Here is a 15140-nt window from a genome sequence, read left to right on the forward strand (position 1 = left end):
TCAGGTCAGAGACATGCAGTAACAGCTGAGGAGTTTAATACAGTCTACACAAAGGTTTATGAACCATCACATTTCCTTTGGACAGAAAATCATTGTAGTCAACAACACATACTTGAAACTATAAAAACAATAAGGACTTCATAAAAAGTAATAGTTGCATTGCCAGCTTCTATTCACCTGGTATTGATTTTGCAGGTTTCCAAAGCAGCGTATCTGCTTTTGATTAGTTTGCCATAAATGAAAATGTTAGATTTGTCTTTTATCGTTTACAGGAGCTTTTGGAATCGACCGCAGCTACAGCTACAGTGCCAGCCTCGGAAAATATTACAACAAAGGTAGTTTATCACCGTTTTCACCTTTCTTCCTCTCCTATGACCTACTATAGAGAAGTAGGAATTATCAAAACTATATCATCAAAGTGATGCTACGTAAAGCTGTACAATTACATAAAAAATAGAATAATTAATGCTCAAAAAGTGGGACTACTATGGGATCTATTTTTTAAAATGTATTTCCTTTGTCATACGCCCATAAAGGACTCTAAGGAATATGGGAGCTATAACCCATGATTATTTTAGCCATGCTGGCAGTGTGGCTTGATGAATAGTGATGTTGGTCTGTCAGTAAGTCGGTCACTCCACTACTTTGGATGCACTGACATTAAATTTGGTGCACATACGGAATTGTATTAACTTTGGTCATCTGCTGGCTTTTCATCTAGCGCCATCATCAGGTCAAAATTGTAATTTGAATTTGTCCAATACATTGGTTTGTGATAAAAATAATGATACTAATGCTAATAATGATACTACTACTACTACTACTACTACTGCTACTGCTACTACTACTACTACTAATAATAATAATAATAATGAGAAGAAGAAGAAGAAGAAGAAGCGCTTTACAACAGGGCAAATAGGACAAGTATATATATATGTAATCTAATCTGATTACTTTTTGATTACTTAAGAAATAAACATTGAAAATGTTGCACCTTATACTAAAAACAGGATGCAATCACACCAACTGGAGTTTAAAAAATAATATTTGATTTATTCTTTTTATCTTATTTTAACATCTCAGAACATTGTCACTACAAAAACAAATTTTTTTTTAGCATATTTGGCATTTACTTAAATTTCCTGAGCCTCACTAAACATGAACTACACTGCCACAAACTGCTACACTCTGCTATTTCAGAAAAGCTTTAAACTTACACAGTTTTTCAAATGTAATCTGGGGTGACTGATGAGAGTTCATTATTTTTTGTAATCTGATTATGTAACACCAAAAAAAATGTAATCTATCACTACCAAACCCTGCATGTGACCTTTGAAACCAGGCAACACAAAAGTTAGTGTTTAGAAAGATTTAACAAACATTTGGGTTTTATAAAAATGATTCAGATTGTCCCCTGGTCATGATATTTAACAAACATCTCAGCCAGTAAAATGAAAAGGTTGAAATCTTTCCTCAGTCAGTCTCAGAAAGTTATAATTTAATTTTTAAAAAACACTTAAAACATCTTGAAAAATATGCAAGAAAAAGTCAAAGCCCATGAGTTACACTTCAACTCGTGCTGTTGTTGCTGTGTTCTGACGCTCTGTGCGTACATCACATGTGTTTTAACCTCTGTCTCGTCGCTCTCTGTGCGGTGACAGAGCTGAAGGACACAGTGGCGGTGAGCAGCAGCTCTCTGAACAGCGAGAATCCTTACGCCACCATCAAAGACCTGCCCGGCCTGCCCTTCTGCCCCCCCGAGAGCAGCTACATGGAGATGAAGGCCGCTGTGCCCAGAGAGCGAGCGTACACCGAGATCAGCCCGCCGCCATTCAACACGGCCACCTTACGCAGGGGTGAGCAGCACTTCAGACCTCCTTCAACAACGTTCTGACCAGTTTTACTTTTTCACTTGATAATGTGGGGACGGAGGCTGCAGTGCATCAGAAACTGGAGCCGATTTTCATCTTTTCACTGATCATTTTCTTAGACATTTCGCTTTTATAAGCAGTGAATGAGATCAAATTCCACATGAGTATTAAAAGAAAAAAAACCAGGTTGTTCACATGGAGGAAGGTATGAGGTAAATAAAGCTCCAACAAAGAAAGATATTTAACCGCAGTCCAAACAGAATCTGCAGATCTTTTTGCAGGTAATGTGATAGAAAATATTAATTTAAGATGAACTCTTTGGATATTCAAATGTCCACATAAGTGCACATAAAATAAAGAAAAGCAGCAATTCCTCACATCTTAGAAGCTGGAATAGGGGAATGTTTGGCTTGAAAAATTACTTAAATGATTGGTTGATAATGAAAATCGTTGGTGAATATCTTTCTGTGGATACATAATCAATTAATAGACTGATTGATTAAGCTCTAAACCCTGTCAGGTCAGTTAGTGCCGTTCTTTTGAACAGCTAAACATGCAAAAATGCATCATCCTTCCACCTTTAATCAAACTCACACTACACGCTTGTCGACCCATCTGAGGAAACTGAGACTTAAAAGAGCGTTCGCATCAAAATGAGAAACTCATTTAGTTTCTTTTAGAGTCTCGATCAGTCAGATCTGTGCTCTGACAGATGGGAGGGATGGGCCTCCTCGTGACGGAGTCACTGTTTACATGGAAGTGAAGAAAAAAACACTGAAGGGAAGAGGAAGAGCAGGACAGACGAAGGAGGGTGTCTGAGGATGTTTATGATCAGTCCTATGTTTTATTACAGAGCAGACAGCAGTTATACATAAACCTGAAGTCAGATTAATAAATAATGATGAAAAACTGGTGTTATCGTAGGTTAAGAGACTTGCTGTAAAATGCAGAACAAAGGTTAAAACATTCTCTATATTTTTTCTTCAAAGTCAGCACTTAATTTGTACTAATTCTTCTAAAGATGTGTATATTAAAACAGGCGGATTATATTACAGCCTTTGTTGCAGAGCTTCAATCAGGACTGACTGAGGACCGTATGAATCAGAAGCAGATTAGAAGCACGGAAAAAAAGTGTAGTAGTAAATATTGTGCCGTTGAAACCAACCAGTCAATCCAATACTGTTACTATACAGTACACAGGTGTGATTCACAGCAGCTGGAGGAACAAGACAAGATGTGTGTGCAGATTTTTAACTCTTAACCTGTTATATTATTACTGAGAAAGAAAGAATGGAAAGAGGAGGAGAAGAATGGGGGATAGAAATAAGGAAGGATGGAAATAAAGATGGATAGAATGGAAGAAAGAAAAAGAAGGAAAGATGTGAAAAGGATGGATGGTAAGAAGGAAGGATTGAAGGACAGATGAAAGAAGAAAGAATGGAAAGAAAGAAGGAAGGAGTTGTGTAGACAGACAGATGGAATGAAAGGAAAAGAGAAGTATTTAAGGACAGATGGAAAGAAAGCAGGAAGGATGGAAGGAACTAAAAAATAGAAGGAAGGATGGGTAGAAATATGAAAGGAAGGAAAAGGGAAGGATTTTAGGACAGATGGAAAGGAAGGATAGAAAGAATGAAACAAAGGAAGGAAAGAAGGAAAGAAAAAAGAAATTTAAGATGGTAGAAATATGAATGGAAAGACATATAGAAAGAAAGAAGGAGGGAAGGATAGAAAGATTTAGGGATGGAAGGAAGGTAAAGGAAAGGATTTAAGGACAGATGATAGGAAGAAAGAAAGATGGAAAGAAGGAAGGAAAAGAAGAAGTTAGGGAAGAGAGGAGAGGAAGGAGAGGAAAGAAAGAAAGAGGAGAAAAAAGAAAGGAAGGAAAGAGAGGAAGAAAGGAAGTATTTCAATAGAGATGAAAGGAAAGAAAGAATTAAAGAAAGCAGGATGTAAAGGAGGAAAGAGAAAAAGATAGGTTGGAGGAAGAAAAATAATTTCAGACAGGAAAAATAATTTTGTCCAGACTGAAGTGTCCAGCAGAGGATGAGGAGATGTGGTATTTTTAAAATACATATACTGGAATTGAGTCCAAAAATAGCTCCTGTCATTCTGAGTGTCTGTTAATCTCAGTGTGTTCTTCCTCTCCTCCCTCACAGAGCGTCAGAGCTCCCTCGGTCACGCTCCACACGAGGACCCCCAAAGCCACTATGACCTCCCTGTGAACAGCCACATCCCGGGACACTACGACCTGCCGCCGGTCCGCCGCCCGCCCTCCCCCTCCCCCAGAAGAACACCTCAGTGATGATTTTCCCTCCTCCTCCTCCTCCTCCTCACTGTGGGAGTGATTTCAGGCCTGAGCTTGCAATCAAAGAGCAAACTGCAGACCACCCACGGAGCAGCGGCGAGGCGCGTGTCCCACCGAGGAGCCACTGTTGTTTATTGTGGACGCCCCCCCCCCCCCTTTTAACTCAATGCTGCCCCTCTGTGGGCTAAAGTGGTACTTGCTTCACCATGACAGACTTGTCATCCAGACAGGGGAGCCAGCAGGCTGTGGTGAGGAAGGCTGGACTGTGGCGACGCCAGTGGGGCTTCAGCTGCATTCACCTCCCGTGGGAAAAAATACGCCAAAAGACTTTCATGGTTAAAAGCAGCAACTTGGGAATCTTTATGTGTTTGAACTCATCTAAACAGGCTGTAACTGAAGTTTTCCGCACGTTTTGCTTGCTGCTGCTTATCAGAATTCAGTTTTTCATCATCAAATTACAGGTTTTGGAGTTTTTGTTTTGCTTTCATATTACATTTTCAAAATCCAAACTTTTTTTTTTTTTGCAGAGAGCTTTGGATGAACTTGGATGGACTTCTTTTTGATTTGCTCAGTGGAAAGAACTCAAGAAAAGCAAAGAGACAAAGGTCATGGGACTAAATGGTGCAGAAAAATACTGCTGAAAAATGCTGGCAGTATCTTTCCGTCTGAGACACATTATTAAAAGTTGATGCTTTTTTATTGCTGATATGCAGGTTTTCAGGAGCCAAAGTACCAAAGATTTGTTTACCACCTGAAGGCCGAGATGAACAGTGTATTTAAAGGAACAGTTCACCCCAGAATCAAAAATACAAATTTCCTCCTGGCATTTAGTGCTGTGTATCCATCTAGATAGTTTTGGTGTCGGTTGCAGAGTTGTCAGCTGTAGTGATGTCTGTCCTCTCTCTAATGTAATGGGACTAAATGGCACTTGGCTTGTGATCCTCAAGGCACCAAAGAATACATTTGGTTTTGGTTTTTGGTTTTGGTTACTCAAGTAATCTACAGACCTTGTTGTGAGCAGTTTCATGAAAGAGAGTAGCTCTGGTAGATTCTACTGCAGAAGGAAATTGTGGATTATCTTGAGTAGCCAGGTCATGATTTTTGGAAAGAGATGCTGGTGTGTGCTTTGAGCACCACAAGTACCATTTAATCCCATTATGTTGGAGACATTTGAGGTATTGTGAAAAGCCTGGTGTTTATGTTAGTAGATAAGATTAAAATGTCCCCGTATTTTAAAAAAAACTTTGTATTTCCCCCTCGGTTTCATGAGTCAGTTTTTTTCATGGCTGAACAGTTAGAAAGACTTTTAAAGCAGCGTCCACCTGCAGGTGTCTCTGTGCTCTTCCAGGAAGCTTTAATACAGTGTTTAGCCTGAAGTGAGCAGAAAACGACTTTATCTTTTTTATTTGAACCTAACACTCTTAAAGTAGGTGGAAGTAGTCCAAGGATAAATACCTGAGGGCAGACAGGCTGAGCTAATACTAGATATAGTTTGTATGACTGTTCTTCACAGAATTTTAAAATTCTGGGAGATCTACAAAGACAGTGGAGTAATGTCCCACTGCTTTTTAGGTTGTAGGAGGTACATTAACTTTACAACACCCATGGAAGAAGGCCTGACCAGAAACAGCTGGATATTGAAAGATATAATTTATAAGAGGAAACACCACAACAATAGCCAGTTTTCAGTATTCAAATACTTATAATATGTTTTGCAATTTGCATAATGGATACTGGATATAGTAGAGACCCCCCCAAATTTTGCTGTTCAGGTTTTTTGGGGTCTCATCTTATAGTCTCATCTAAATAGCACTGCAGGCCAAGGGAAAAATGTGTATTTTTGATTTTGGGATGAACTGTCCCTTTAAGATACTTCATATCACTGCCTCTTTACAATGTGGCATTTAGATACACAATGATAAACGTGTCATCTGCCTGTTTATACAAACGTGGCTCACTTATTGCTGCTGTCAGATGAAAACTTTGTAAATATAGAAATAAATATATTTTTAGCTTCACAGTGATGCAGAAGAACAGCCCCGTTTTAAGATGATCGTGTTTATGAGAAGTTTGTGTGACCAAAGATCAGACACCAAAATAGATACAGAGAGCTGTTGTAAACGTCGAACAGGGAATTACAAACCAAATCAAAGCAGCATCATGAATGTCAGTGCAGTGTCCTGCAGCAACTTCTGTCTTTGCATCGTGTTTAAAGGGCCATTTCACCCAAAACACAAAAAGCATTTTTTTTTTTTATTAAAGGAGAAATATGTAATTTATTTACTTCTAAATCATAAAATGATCATGATGTGTCATCAGAGATTGAGAAAACATGACGTTGAAATACCAGCTCCTCCGACAACAGCGATACAGCCAGTATGTTCTCTGCTGAAATTTGTTTACATTTATTATAGATGACATTCATGCTGTAATGAATCACTAATAATCTTTTATAAGGTTAAATTCAGCAATATGTTAATGGTGTCTGGCAGAGAGGAAGACAGGCAGTGACTGAACTCAAACTCTAGAGTGTGAGTCTTCTCTCACTGTTTTTGGGATAACAGGCTTAACTTTACAGATAATTGAGTTATAAACAGTTGATCAACTTACAGTGTAGGACTCATCATCATTTATCAGAGTCTGTACTCATCTTGCACTCCTGTTCAGTGTCCCTGCAGCCTGTCTGAGCTTTGAGTCTGGGGAGGACAGGGTGGTGGGAAACAACCGGTTTAAACCACAGATTGTATATTGAATTGGGATTTGACCTATTACACCTGCCGGTTTATGGCTCAAATTCACTATTTACACTGCAGTACTCATTTGAACACTAGGTTTTTTTTACATATTTCTCCTTTAAAGGAGTAATCCGTCTGACTCACAATGGACAGTTTAAAAAAGAAATTGATGCAGCAGAAGCAGAGATATTCGATATCTTTTTAAATCCACACATTCTTCGTCCTTGTCTAAACTTGGTGCCTACAATGCAACTAGACCGCCAACATCACTCGAGGCAATTTATAAGACTTCAGACAGCTCCCTCTGGAGCCATAAAAGGATTTACAAAAGGTTTTTTTTCACATATGCAGTTGTGCTCTTCATGGTAGCCAAACAGACATGCTGATATCCGCTCTCAGATTTCTGCTGCCAAACCAACATCATCATGAACGGTTTTACTGAATCTACTTTGTATTGAAACACAGCGCCTATGAAACCTGTTGACAGCGTGTCCTGGCAATTATCCAGAGACACTGTTTCTACAAAGAGACGTAGCTGTTCATTTATCCTTTTTTAATGTGAGCACCACACGTAAAACTCCACCTCTATTTTATTGGGGTGGAGGCGGAAATAAAAAAAAATTACAAACCAAAACTCTCTGTACAACCAAACACTGCTAAAGGTGATAAAATGTTTTTTTTGTAATGTGGGTGATTTGGCCGTTTAATTGCCTAATTAGCCTTTTTGCCAAAACTGCATTTAAAACTATGTAAACTATTGCAGACAGTTCATTTCAAAGGGTTTGACAAAGTTTGCCATTATTTCTTTAAATTGTGTTTTGTTAATCAAAGTCTTGTGTTGCTTCTGAATAATTTTAAAAAGTGCTGTTTGTTTTTGTGTCAGATTTGGATCAAATTAAGTCAATTCTCCTGCACGTCAGATGACAGAAACCCTGTTTACCAGAAAGAATGTACATTTTGCTATAAATGCTTTAGTTCTGGGTAGAGCTTCAGCTTTTTTTATGTATGGCCATATATTTTTGAATGTAACCATGGAAACATGTGTATATAATGTAAATAAAAATGGCTGCACTTTTGATCAGTGGTTTTGAATGACAAGACCCACATTCCAAATCAGTGTGAGAACTGAACTGTGGTTTACAGGGAGCTCACTTTTTTTCCCCTGATGTATTGTTTTATATAGTTTATCATCACGAAGAACACATGGAGAGGTCAAATAGCTAAACAGCCAAGAAAAACAAACAAATATCACCCTCATGCATGAATTATACATGAATTAAAATGAGCCTATTTTTAAACAAACCATGATGAAGATGCAGCAAATTAGAAATGCATGGCAAAAATATTTTCACTATTTTCAGAGGACTGTGGGTCAGAATTGCCAAAAAGCATGCTCGCTTGCTGAAAAATGCATGCAGATGCATTAGGACATCCTGAGCTACATTCCACTGGCATACTTGTACTTTTTACTTTTATTACACACTGCAGCTACTCTTACAAAGTACACACTGTTACATGCAGTTTGCATACATTCAAGACATACGACTTGTCCATAAAAATGCGCCTTTAACTTGAAGCCATCTTGCTCATATGCCCATTACAAAGGATTGTGGGTCAGAACAGCCAGAAAGGAATGCTGGCTTGCATAGTGCAAAATACAACCAGATGCAGCAGGACATCCTGGTACTTTTTACTGGGACATACTAAATATTATGTCCCTAGTATAATATTAAATATTATGTCACTAGTATAATATGCTAAACATTAAGATCACATCCATAGGTCAGTATCAAGGAAATAAATAGAACAGTCAGTCACTTGGAAAAAAAGAATTTTACTCATTATTTTAGAAAAGGAAAAAAAATCAACTGAATGAATGGCTTTTGCATAATGTTACAGTAACAGCATCGTTATGACAGAAATAACACAAATCCTACTTCAAGCTAATTACAACTTTGGCATTAAAGACTCAGAACAAGAAATCCCTTTCTGTCTCAAACATTTTAAATCCTTAAGTCCTTCAAATGTTTCATGAGGCATCTGTCAGGACTTTAACAGGGCTTCAGGGTTTCAGAGAGACCTTTGAAGAAGTTTTGTAACAGAGCTTAACATTGCATATAAATGTTAAAGGGACAGTTCACACCCAAACTCAAGAATACATAGTTTTCCTCTTCCCGTAGTGCTATTTCTCCATTTATTTATTTTTTTTTGTGTGTGTGAGTTTTGGAGATATTGACCAAAGAGACGTCGACCTTCTCTCAAATATAACAGAACTAAATGGCACTCAGCTGGTGGTGCTCAAAGCCCCAAAAAATATAAATCTGAAAAACTCAAAAGCAATGTCTCTTTCCAGAAATCATGACAACTTCTTTGCGTAGTAGAATCTACTGGAACTACTTTCTTTCTATCATAAAGAAAATAGTTCCTGCATGGAACTGCTCACAACAAGATCAGTGAATTATCTTGAGTAACCGCGTCAGGATTTTTGTAAAGAGACACTGGTTTAGAATTTTTCAAACATATTGTTTGGTGCTTTGAGCACCACAAACCAAGAGCCATTTAGTCCCATTATATTCACGAGAAGGCAGACATCTCTACAGCTTGTATCTGTAAAACTCTGGAATTTACGCCAAAAAAAATCTAAATGGATTGATTTTGGGGTGAACCGTCCCTTTAAAGAGCACAAGTGTTTCTGGTTTATAATCAGTCAGACAGGCCTCTGAAAAAAAAAACCTGAATACACCCTCTAAACAATCTGGAGGACAGTTCAGTTAACAGTTGCATATATTAGACAATCACACACAGTAAGCATGTCTCATAAATCTAATGTGCATAATGACAAATGTTACATTATAGAGGCCAAATATAAAACATTTTTGGAACTGGCCATTTCTTAAACCAACGATTGTCATGGACTTTTTAAGGCACTTTGGGGATGTCAAAATCAGACTTCTGCTTAAGGCAAAAAAAATAAAGAATCTAATGTGGCACAAATACCATCAATTCAGTACAATAGAACAACAAAAAAAGAAGCTATCAAGTATTTTCCATAAATGCTTTGATATGCTTTTCACTGGAGTATAAATGACTTAAGCTGCCAGACTACAGTACAAATCTACCTGCTGTGCATATTTGGCAAGGCCCTCAATAAAAGCAGTGCATGAAGCCAGAGGCACAAAGTATACAAAAACCCCACAATCCTACTCAGTTTCCAAAAAAAAAAATGTCTGGGGATTTGCAAAGCTGGTAAAGCTTAGAGGAAAGTGGAAAAAAAAGCCCTTATGACCAGTTCTTAGGAGCAACACAAAGGACAGCTGACAGTCACAAGACTGCGATACATGAAGCAAAGAACAGTGATTGTTGATGGTTGTTCTGTCCTCTAAAGGCACATTTGTATTTCTAATGTGTAAAAAAAAGCTTGTTAAAATGTTTCAAAAAACTAGTGTTGCAGTCTGTAAATAGCAGCAACGCTTCTCCTCTGTTAGATTAGTGTTGATCTGGATGAATAAGCTGAGAAATCCTATAAATATATACTGTATATATGGCATCTCTCCATAAAACTTCAAACATAGTACCTTTTTCTTATATTACCTCAAGTAGAAAACAATTTCTACATTTTCTTATGATTGTAACAAAATATCTTTGGAATTTCTTAAAGGGACAGTTTGCCCCAAAGTCAAAAATACACATTTTTCCTCCTACATGTGGTGCTATTGATTGATCTAGATTGTTTTGGTGTGAGCTGCAGAGTTTTGTAGATATCAGCTGTAGAGATGCCTGCCTTCTCTCCAGTATAATTAAACTATATGGCACTCAGCTTGTGGTGCTCAAAGAGTCCTGAAAAACACCTTTGAAAAACCCAACAGCAATGTCTTTTTCCAGAAATCATGACCCTGGTATTCTACTGAACTACACCCAGCAGCTGTATGACCGTGCAGAGAGAAGTGTGCATCTACTCATGGATGACAGGTTAAAGCGAATGTTTACGTCCTACACTGGCATGAGCACAAGCCTCATCTCTAATTGATTAATTGTTAAACATTAAACCATTAGCCAACTATGTTTATAATTGCTTCTTCACTTAGAGTCATTTTTCAGGGAAAAAAGGTCCAAATTCTCTGATTTCGGCTTTTTAAATGTGACCATTCAGTCTTTTTTCAGTCTTCTACAACAGAAGTTCTCAGTCTTCCTGATGTTAAAAAACTTCTGAGGATCACCATCCAAAAACTGATCCACTCACGTTTTTTTTTATTTCTGTAAATAAAAAAAAATCTTCTAATTTTAATTTAATCCAACCATGTGGCAGTAATACTGCCTCTGGAGTCCACTAGATGGCGCTCTGAGGCCCACTAGTGGGTGAATAGCTGCTCTATGACAGTGAACTGAATATCTTTGGGTTGTGGACAAAACAAGACATTCGAGGACGTCGTCTTGGGCATTGGGACATAATGATCAACACTTTTCACCATTTTCTGACATTTTTTGGACCAAACAAGTCTAGTTAGAAAATGCTGAACAGATTAACTGATAATGACTCTCGTCCATGAGTAGATGCACGCTTCCTTCTGCGTGGTGATACGGTTGGCAGAGAGAAAGTAGTTCCTACATGGAACTGCTGAGAACAAGGTTTGTGGATTATTTTGACTAACTGGGTCATGACTTCTGCAAAGAGACACTGGTATTGAGTTTTTAAAATGTATGTTTTTGGTGCTTTGAGCAACACAGGTCAAGTGACGTCCATTGTACTGTGGAGAAGGCAGACACCTCCACTGCCGACTGTGCAACTTACACCACAACAATCTAGACGGATAAGCAGCACTGCAGGCAAGATGAAAAATACGTATGTTTGATGTTGTGGCAAAATGTCCCCTAAAAAAAATAAGGCAACACATTTACATGTACGTCAAACCGAGATACACATGAGACCCGTTTAACTGGGTACATTCAACTTATCCAGCAGACAATAATTCCTCATTTCATCACACATTCAAAAACAACCAAATACATTTCTCTGGGGTCGAGCTGTGACTTGAAGAAAAAAAATATATCCACCTCAAATAATTATTTTCTCTGTGTGCACCACAGCTGCCCAACCTAATCCACATACTGTAGAAAATGTACTACGACATGTTTGTCTAAGGCTAAGGTGAAAAAAACCTGCTGAACACCCTGAGCTGACAGTACTTTGGCTTTCTTTGGAGACTTTTCCGATCGTTAAAAAAAAAACTAGACACCCTAATTTATTTCCTCTGTAGCACGTATAAACATAGTACAATACTGTTCCAACAAACAAAGGAAAATAAATTTCAACTGTAAACATCACAATGAACATCTTAAATAAATATCTGATCTGTTCGATGGGCGATAAACACGATCAACAAACCCCGCAGGATTCATTCCCCTGTTGTCTGTGTGGCTGCAGAGACCTTCTCCTGACAGGGTTCACTAGCTGTGCGTGTTGAGTGTTGACAGCCTGGCCATTAAATGTGAAACCCCGGCTCGGATCGAAGCACAAGCACTGGTCAATGGAGCTGTGTGTGCGTGTGTGTGTGTGTATGTGTGAGTGTGTGAGGGAGAGAGAGTGTGTGCAAGAAGAGCAGGATACAATACAAGCATTAACACAGCACACATGCAGTAACATAAGAAAGAATATTGAAAAAACACTCATTGAATATGAAAATCCTGTGCCCTTTGCCAAAAACCCAAAAGCTAAATTTAACCTGCAGATTAATCTGAATACAAAATAAGACAAGATCATATAAAAAAAAAAAAGAAAAATAAAGACAAACATCCCAACGGCGGAAAATGATTCTCCTCTGTGGGCTACAGGAGGTGAGGTGCTGTCTGGTTTTTACATGATGGAGCAGTTCTCCGGCTTGATGCGGCCCTGAAGGAGAAGAGACACAGCGGAGTGTTAAATGTGGAGAAAAGAGGAAAACTGGAGAGATATTAACACACTAAACAAAACAAATAAAGAGGATGAATGATGAGATGGTTTTTGTAAGCAGTCAGGTCACTGGTTAGCTGCTTTATTTAGTTACCTCGGCCAAGGAGGCCAAAAATACTTTCAGTGCTGTTTGTTTGCTGCTTTTCAGCGGGATTGTGGAAAAACTACTGGCCTGCATTCTCATGAAACTTGGTGGAGGGGTGCAGCATGAGCAGAGCAAGAACTTGCTAAACGTTGGAGTGGATCTGAATCTCGGAGTGGACACAGGAATTATTTTTCACTATTGTTAACATTGCAAGATGGGACATTTGGCCTGGTCAGTACAGATACCATACATCTTACAATCTATGAGATGGTTGTAAAGTTCAATAATTACAAAACAACCAACAGATCTCTTTCATGGCAACCATACTGATATGTAATGGTGGGGTAAACGTGTCAATCATTTAGTTCAGGAACTGGTCGCAGCAGTACAAGGAGCCCAAACCCAAGCAAATCTTCATTAACTGATTATCGCATAAATATAAAAAAAATCACCTCTGGTTGAAGTTACAGTCAGGTGTGAGGTGGCCTGTATGTTTAGTCTTGGGGTCAAGGCAAAGATTAAGTTAATAAAAAAACTTTTTGGATTACCGTTTTGCTAGTTTATCCAGAAAGTGACGAGATAACCCAAAGCGAGCTGACAAGAGCATGCAACAGACACACAACACTCTGTGTGACGCAGGACGTCAGGCCAAGAAATACCACGTAGTTAATTAGTCCCTTTCAGTAACATCAACTGATCTGCACAGTAAAGCACTTGTGTTCCTACATGCAGATGTGGAGAAAATGTGATACTAAATCAAATTTCCTGTACATTTACAACTATTTTAATCACTAATGAAACACTTGCTGCTGTTCTTGCTGTAACACGGTGACTGTTCTGTACCTGTCTGGGCTCGTTGGTGCCCATGAAGAGGGAATGTCCCATGAGGCCTTCAGGTAGACCCCCGCTGCTGCACACACCGGTGCCGCGGTCTGACGGCTGCCCGCAGGAGTCGCAGATCACCGTGCGGCTCCTCAGGTTGTACTCATTGTCGACACCGCTCGTGCTGTGAGCTCCCTGCAGGGGGCGACACACAACAGGGTGAGTGTTATTTAACACCGCTGCTGCTCGGCTGGGAGACGAGCTGCGTGTTTCTCGTGGATAATGTCATGTGCGGCATTTTGTGAGTGGCCTAAACAGAGGAGGCACTTACCATATCATCGTCTTCATCATCATGGAACAGAGTGCGAGTCACTTTCCTCATGGCCATTTCCTGACGGGGAACAAAGTCACAAAATGATTCAGTTACTGCAGTTAAATGAAAACAAATGTAAGACGAGCTCAAAGGTTATCAGAGTTAACTAAAACTAGGTGTGAAAAAAACATTTTAGTTAACTGAAATAAAAATATAGCGTAGACTTTAGGGGAAAAAAACAAAAACTAAATGAAATGGTGTTGTGCTTGTATTGTAAGTACAATGGTATTCTGAACTTTTTAATACCCCCAGTATTATGATTAACAAAAACTAAAATCCTGCAAGTGAAACAAATAAAAACTAAACTAAAACTAAACAGCTTTACACAAAAACTAAACTGAAATGAGCAAATCTACTCTGGAAATAAATTACACAATATTGTGTACAAAATGCAATTAAATTCAATCTTTATGACAGACTCAAGGTCCAGTTAAAACACAAGACATTAGATGTAATAAACTACACGACAATAAGCACAATAAAAACGTATGATTGAAAGAGGTAAAAATTAGCAAAATAATTTCATTTTCAGAGTCATTCTGCTGGCATATAAATTTGTACATGACAGTTAAGACAGTTTGGAAAGTAGTTATGCCTGCAGATACAAACATTTCACTTGTACTGCAACATCTCAGTCTTTTGAGTAATATTCTCATTGCATCATTATACGCGTCCTGAAGTCTCTGTAAGCTCACTTTTTTTGTAGTTTGACCACAAATATGTTGTATACAGTGATGTACAACATGTTCTGAACAGATACATCTTCGCTCCGTCTGTGCACATACTAAACCTACGTGAGAGACTGCTTGTTTGTGCAAATCTCTTGCAGCATTACATATAAATGTCATCATCGTCTGTCATGTCTTCAGTGATGAAATGTCCAACAGATTTCACCTTATTACAGACACCAAGGTTGTTATCAGACAATTTGAGGTCTGGAAATTTTGGACATTTGTCCTCTTTGAGTTCTACAGATCCAGACTACACTTTTACTGGCTTTGT

General features: G+C 38.5%; 2 protein-coding genes across 4 annotated transcripts in view; one reads left to right on the forward strand and one right to left on the reverse strand.

The window, feature by feature from the left end:
- Nucleotides 1-4866, forward strand: part of pear1 (platelet endothelial aggregation receptor 1) — an 80549-nt gene extending 75683 nt beyond the window's left edge. Inside the window, exons 21-23 of the mRNA XM_084726941.1 lie at nt 273-335; nt 1662-1856; nt 4028-4866. Of these exons, the coding sequence (XP_084583067.1) occupies nt 273-335; nt 1662-1856; nt 4028-4173 (404 nt within the window). The 3' untranslated portion in view covers nt 4174-4866. The remainder of the gene's footprint in view (nt 1-272; nt 336-1661; nt 1857-4027) is intronic.
- A 5431-nt stretch (nt 4867-10297) lies between these two features.
- lmna (lamin A) overlaps nt 10298-15140 on the reverse strand; it is a 55528-nt gene continuing 50685 nt past the window's right edge. For all 3 annotated transcript variants that reach the window (XM_084726943.1, XM_084726942.1, XM_084726944.1), the window contains 3 exons: nt 14097-14156; nt 13787-13960; nt 10298-12798 (listed from right to left, as the gene is read on the reverse strand). In XM_084726943.1, coding sequence (XP_084583069.1) covers nt 12763-12798; nt 13787-13960; nt 14097-14156 — 270 coding nt within the window. In that variant the 3' untranslated portion in view covers nt 10298-12762. The remainder of the gene's footprint in view (nt 12799-13786; nt 13961-14096; nt 14157-15140) is intronic.

This window comes from Lutjanus erythropterus, chromosome 9 (assembly GCF_056507025.1).
Source record: "Lutjanus erythropterus isolate fLutEry1 chromosome 9, fLutEry1.hap2, whole genome shotgun sequence".
In the NCBI taxonomy this organism is placed as follows: domain Eukaryota; kingdom Metazoa; phylum Chordata; class Actinopteri; order Lutjaniformes; family Lutjanidae; genus Lutjanus; species Lutjanus erythropterus.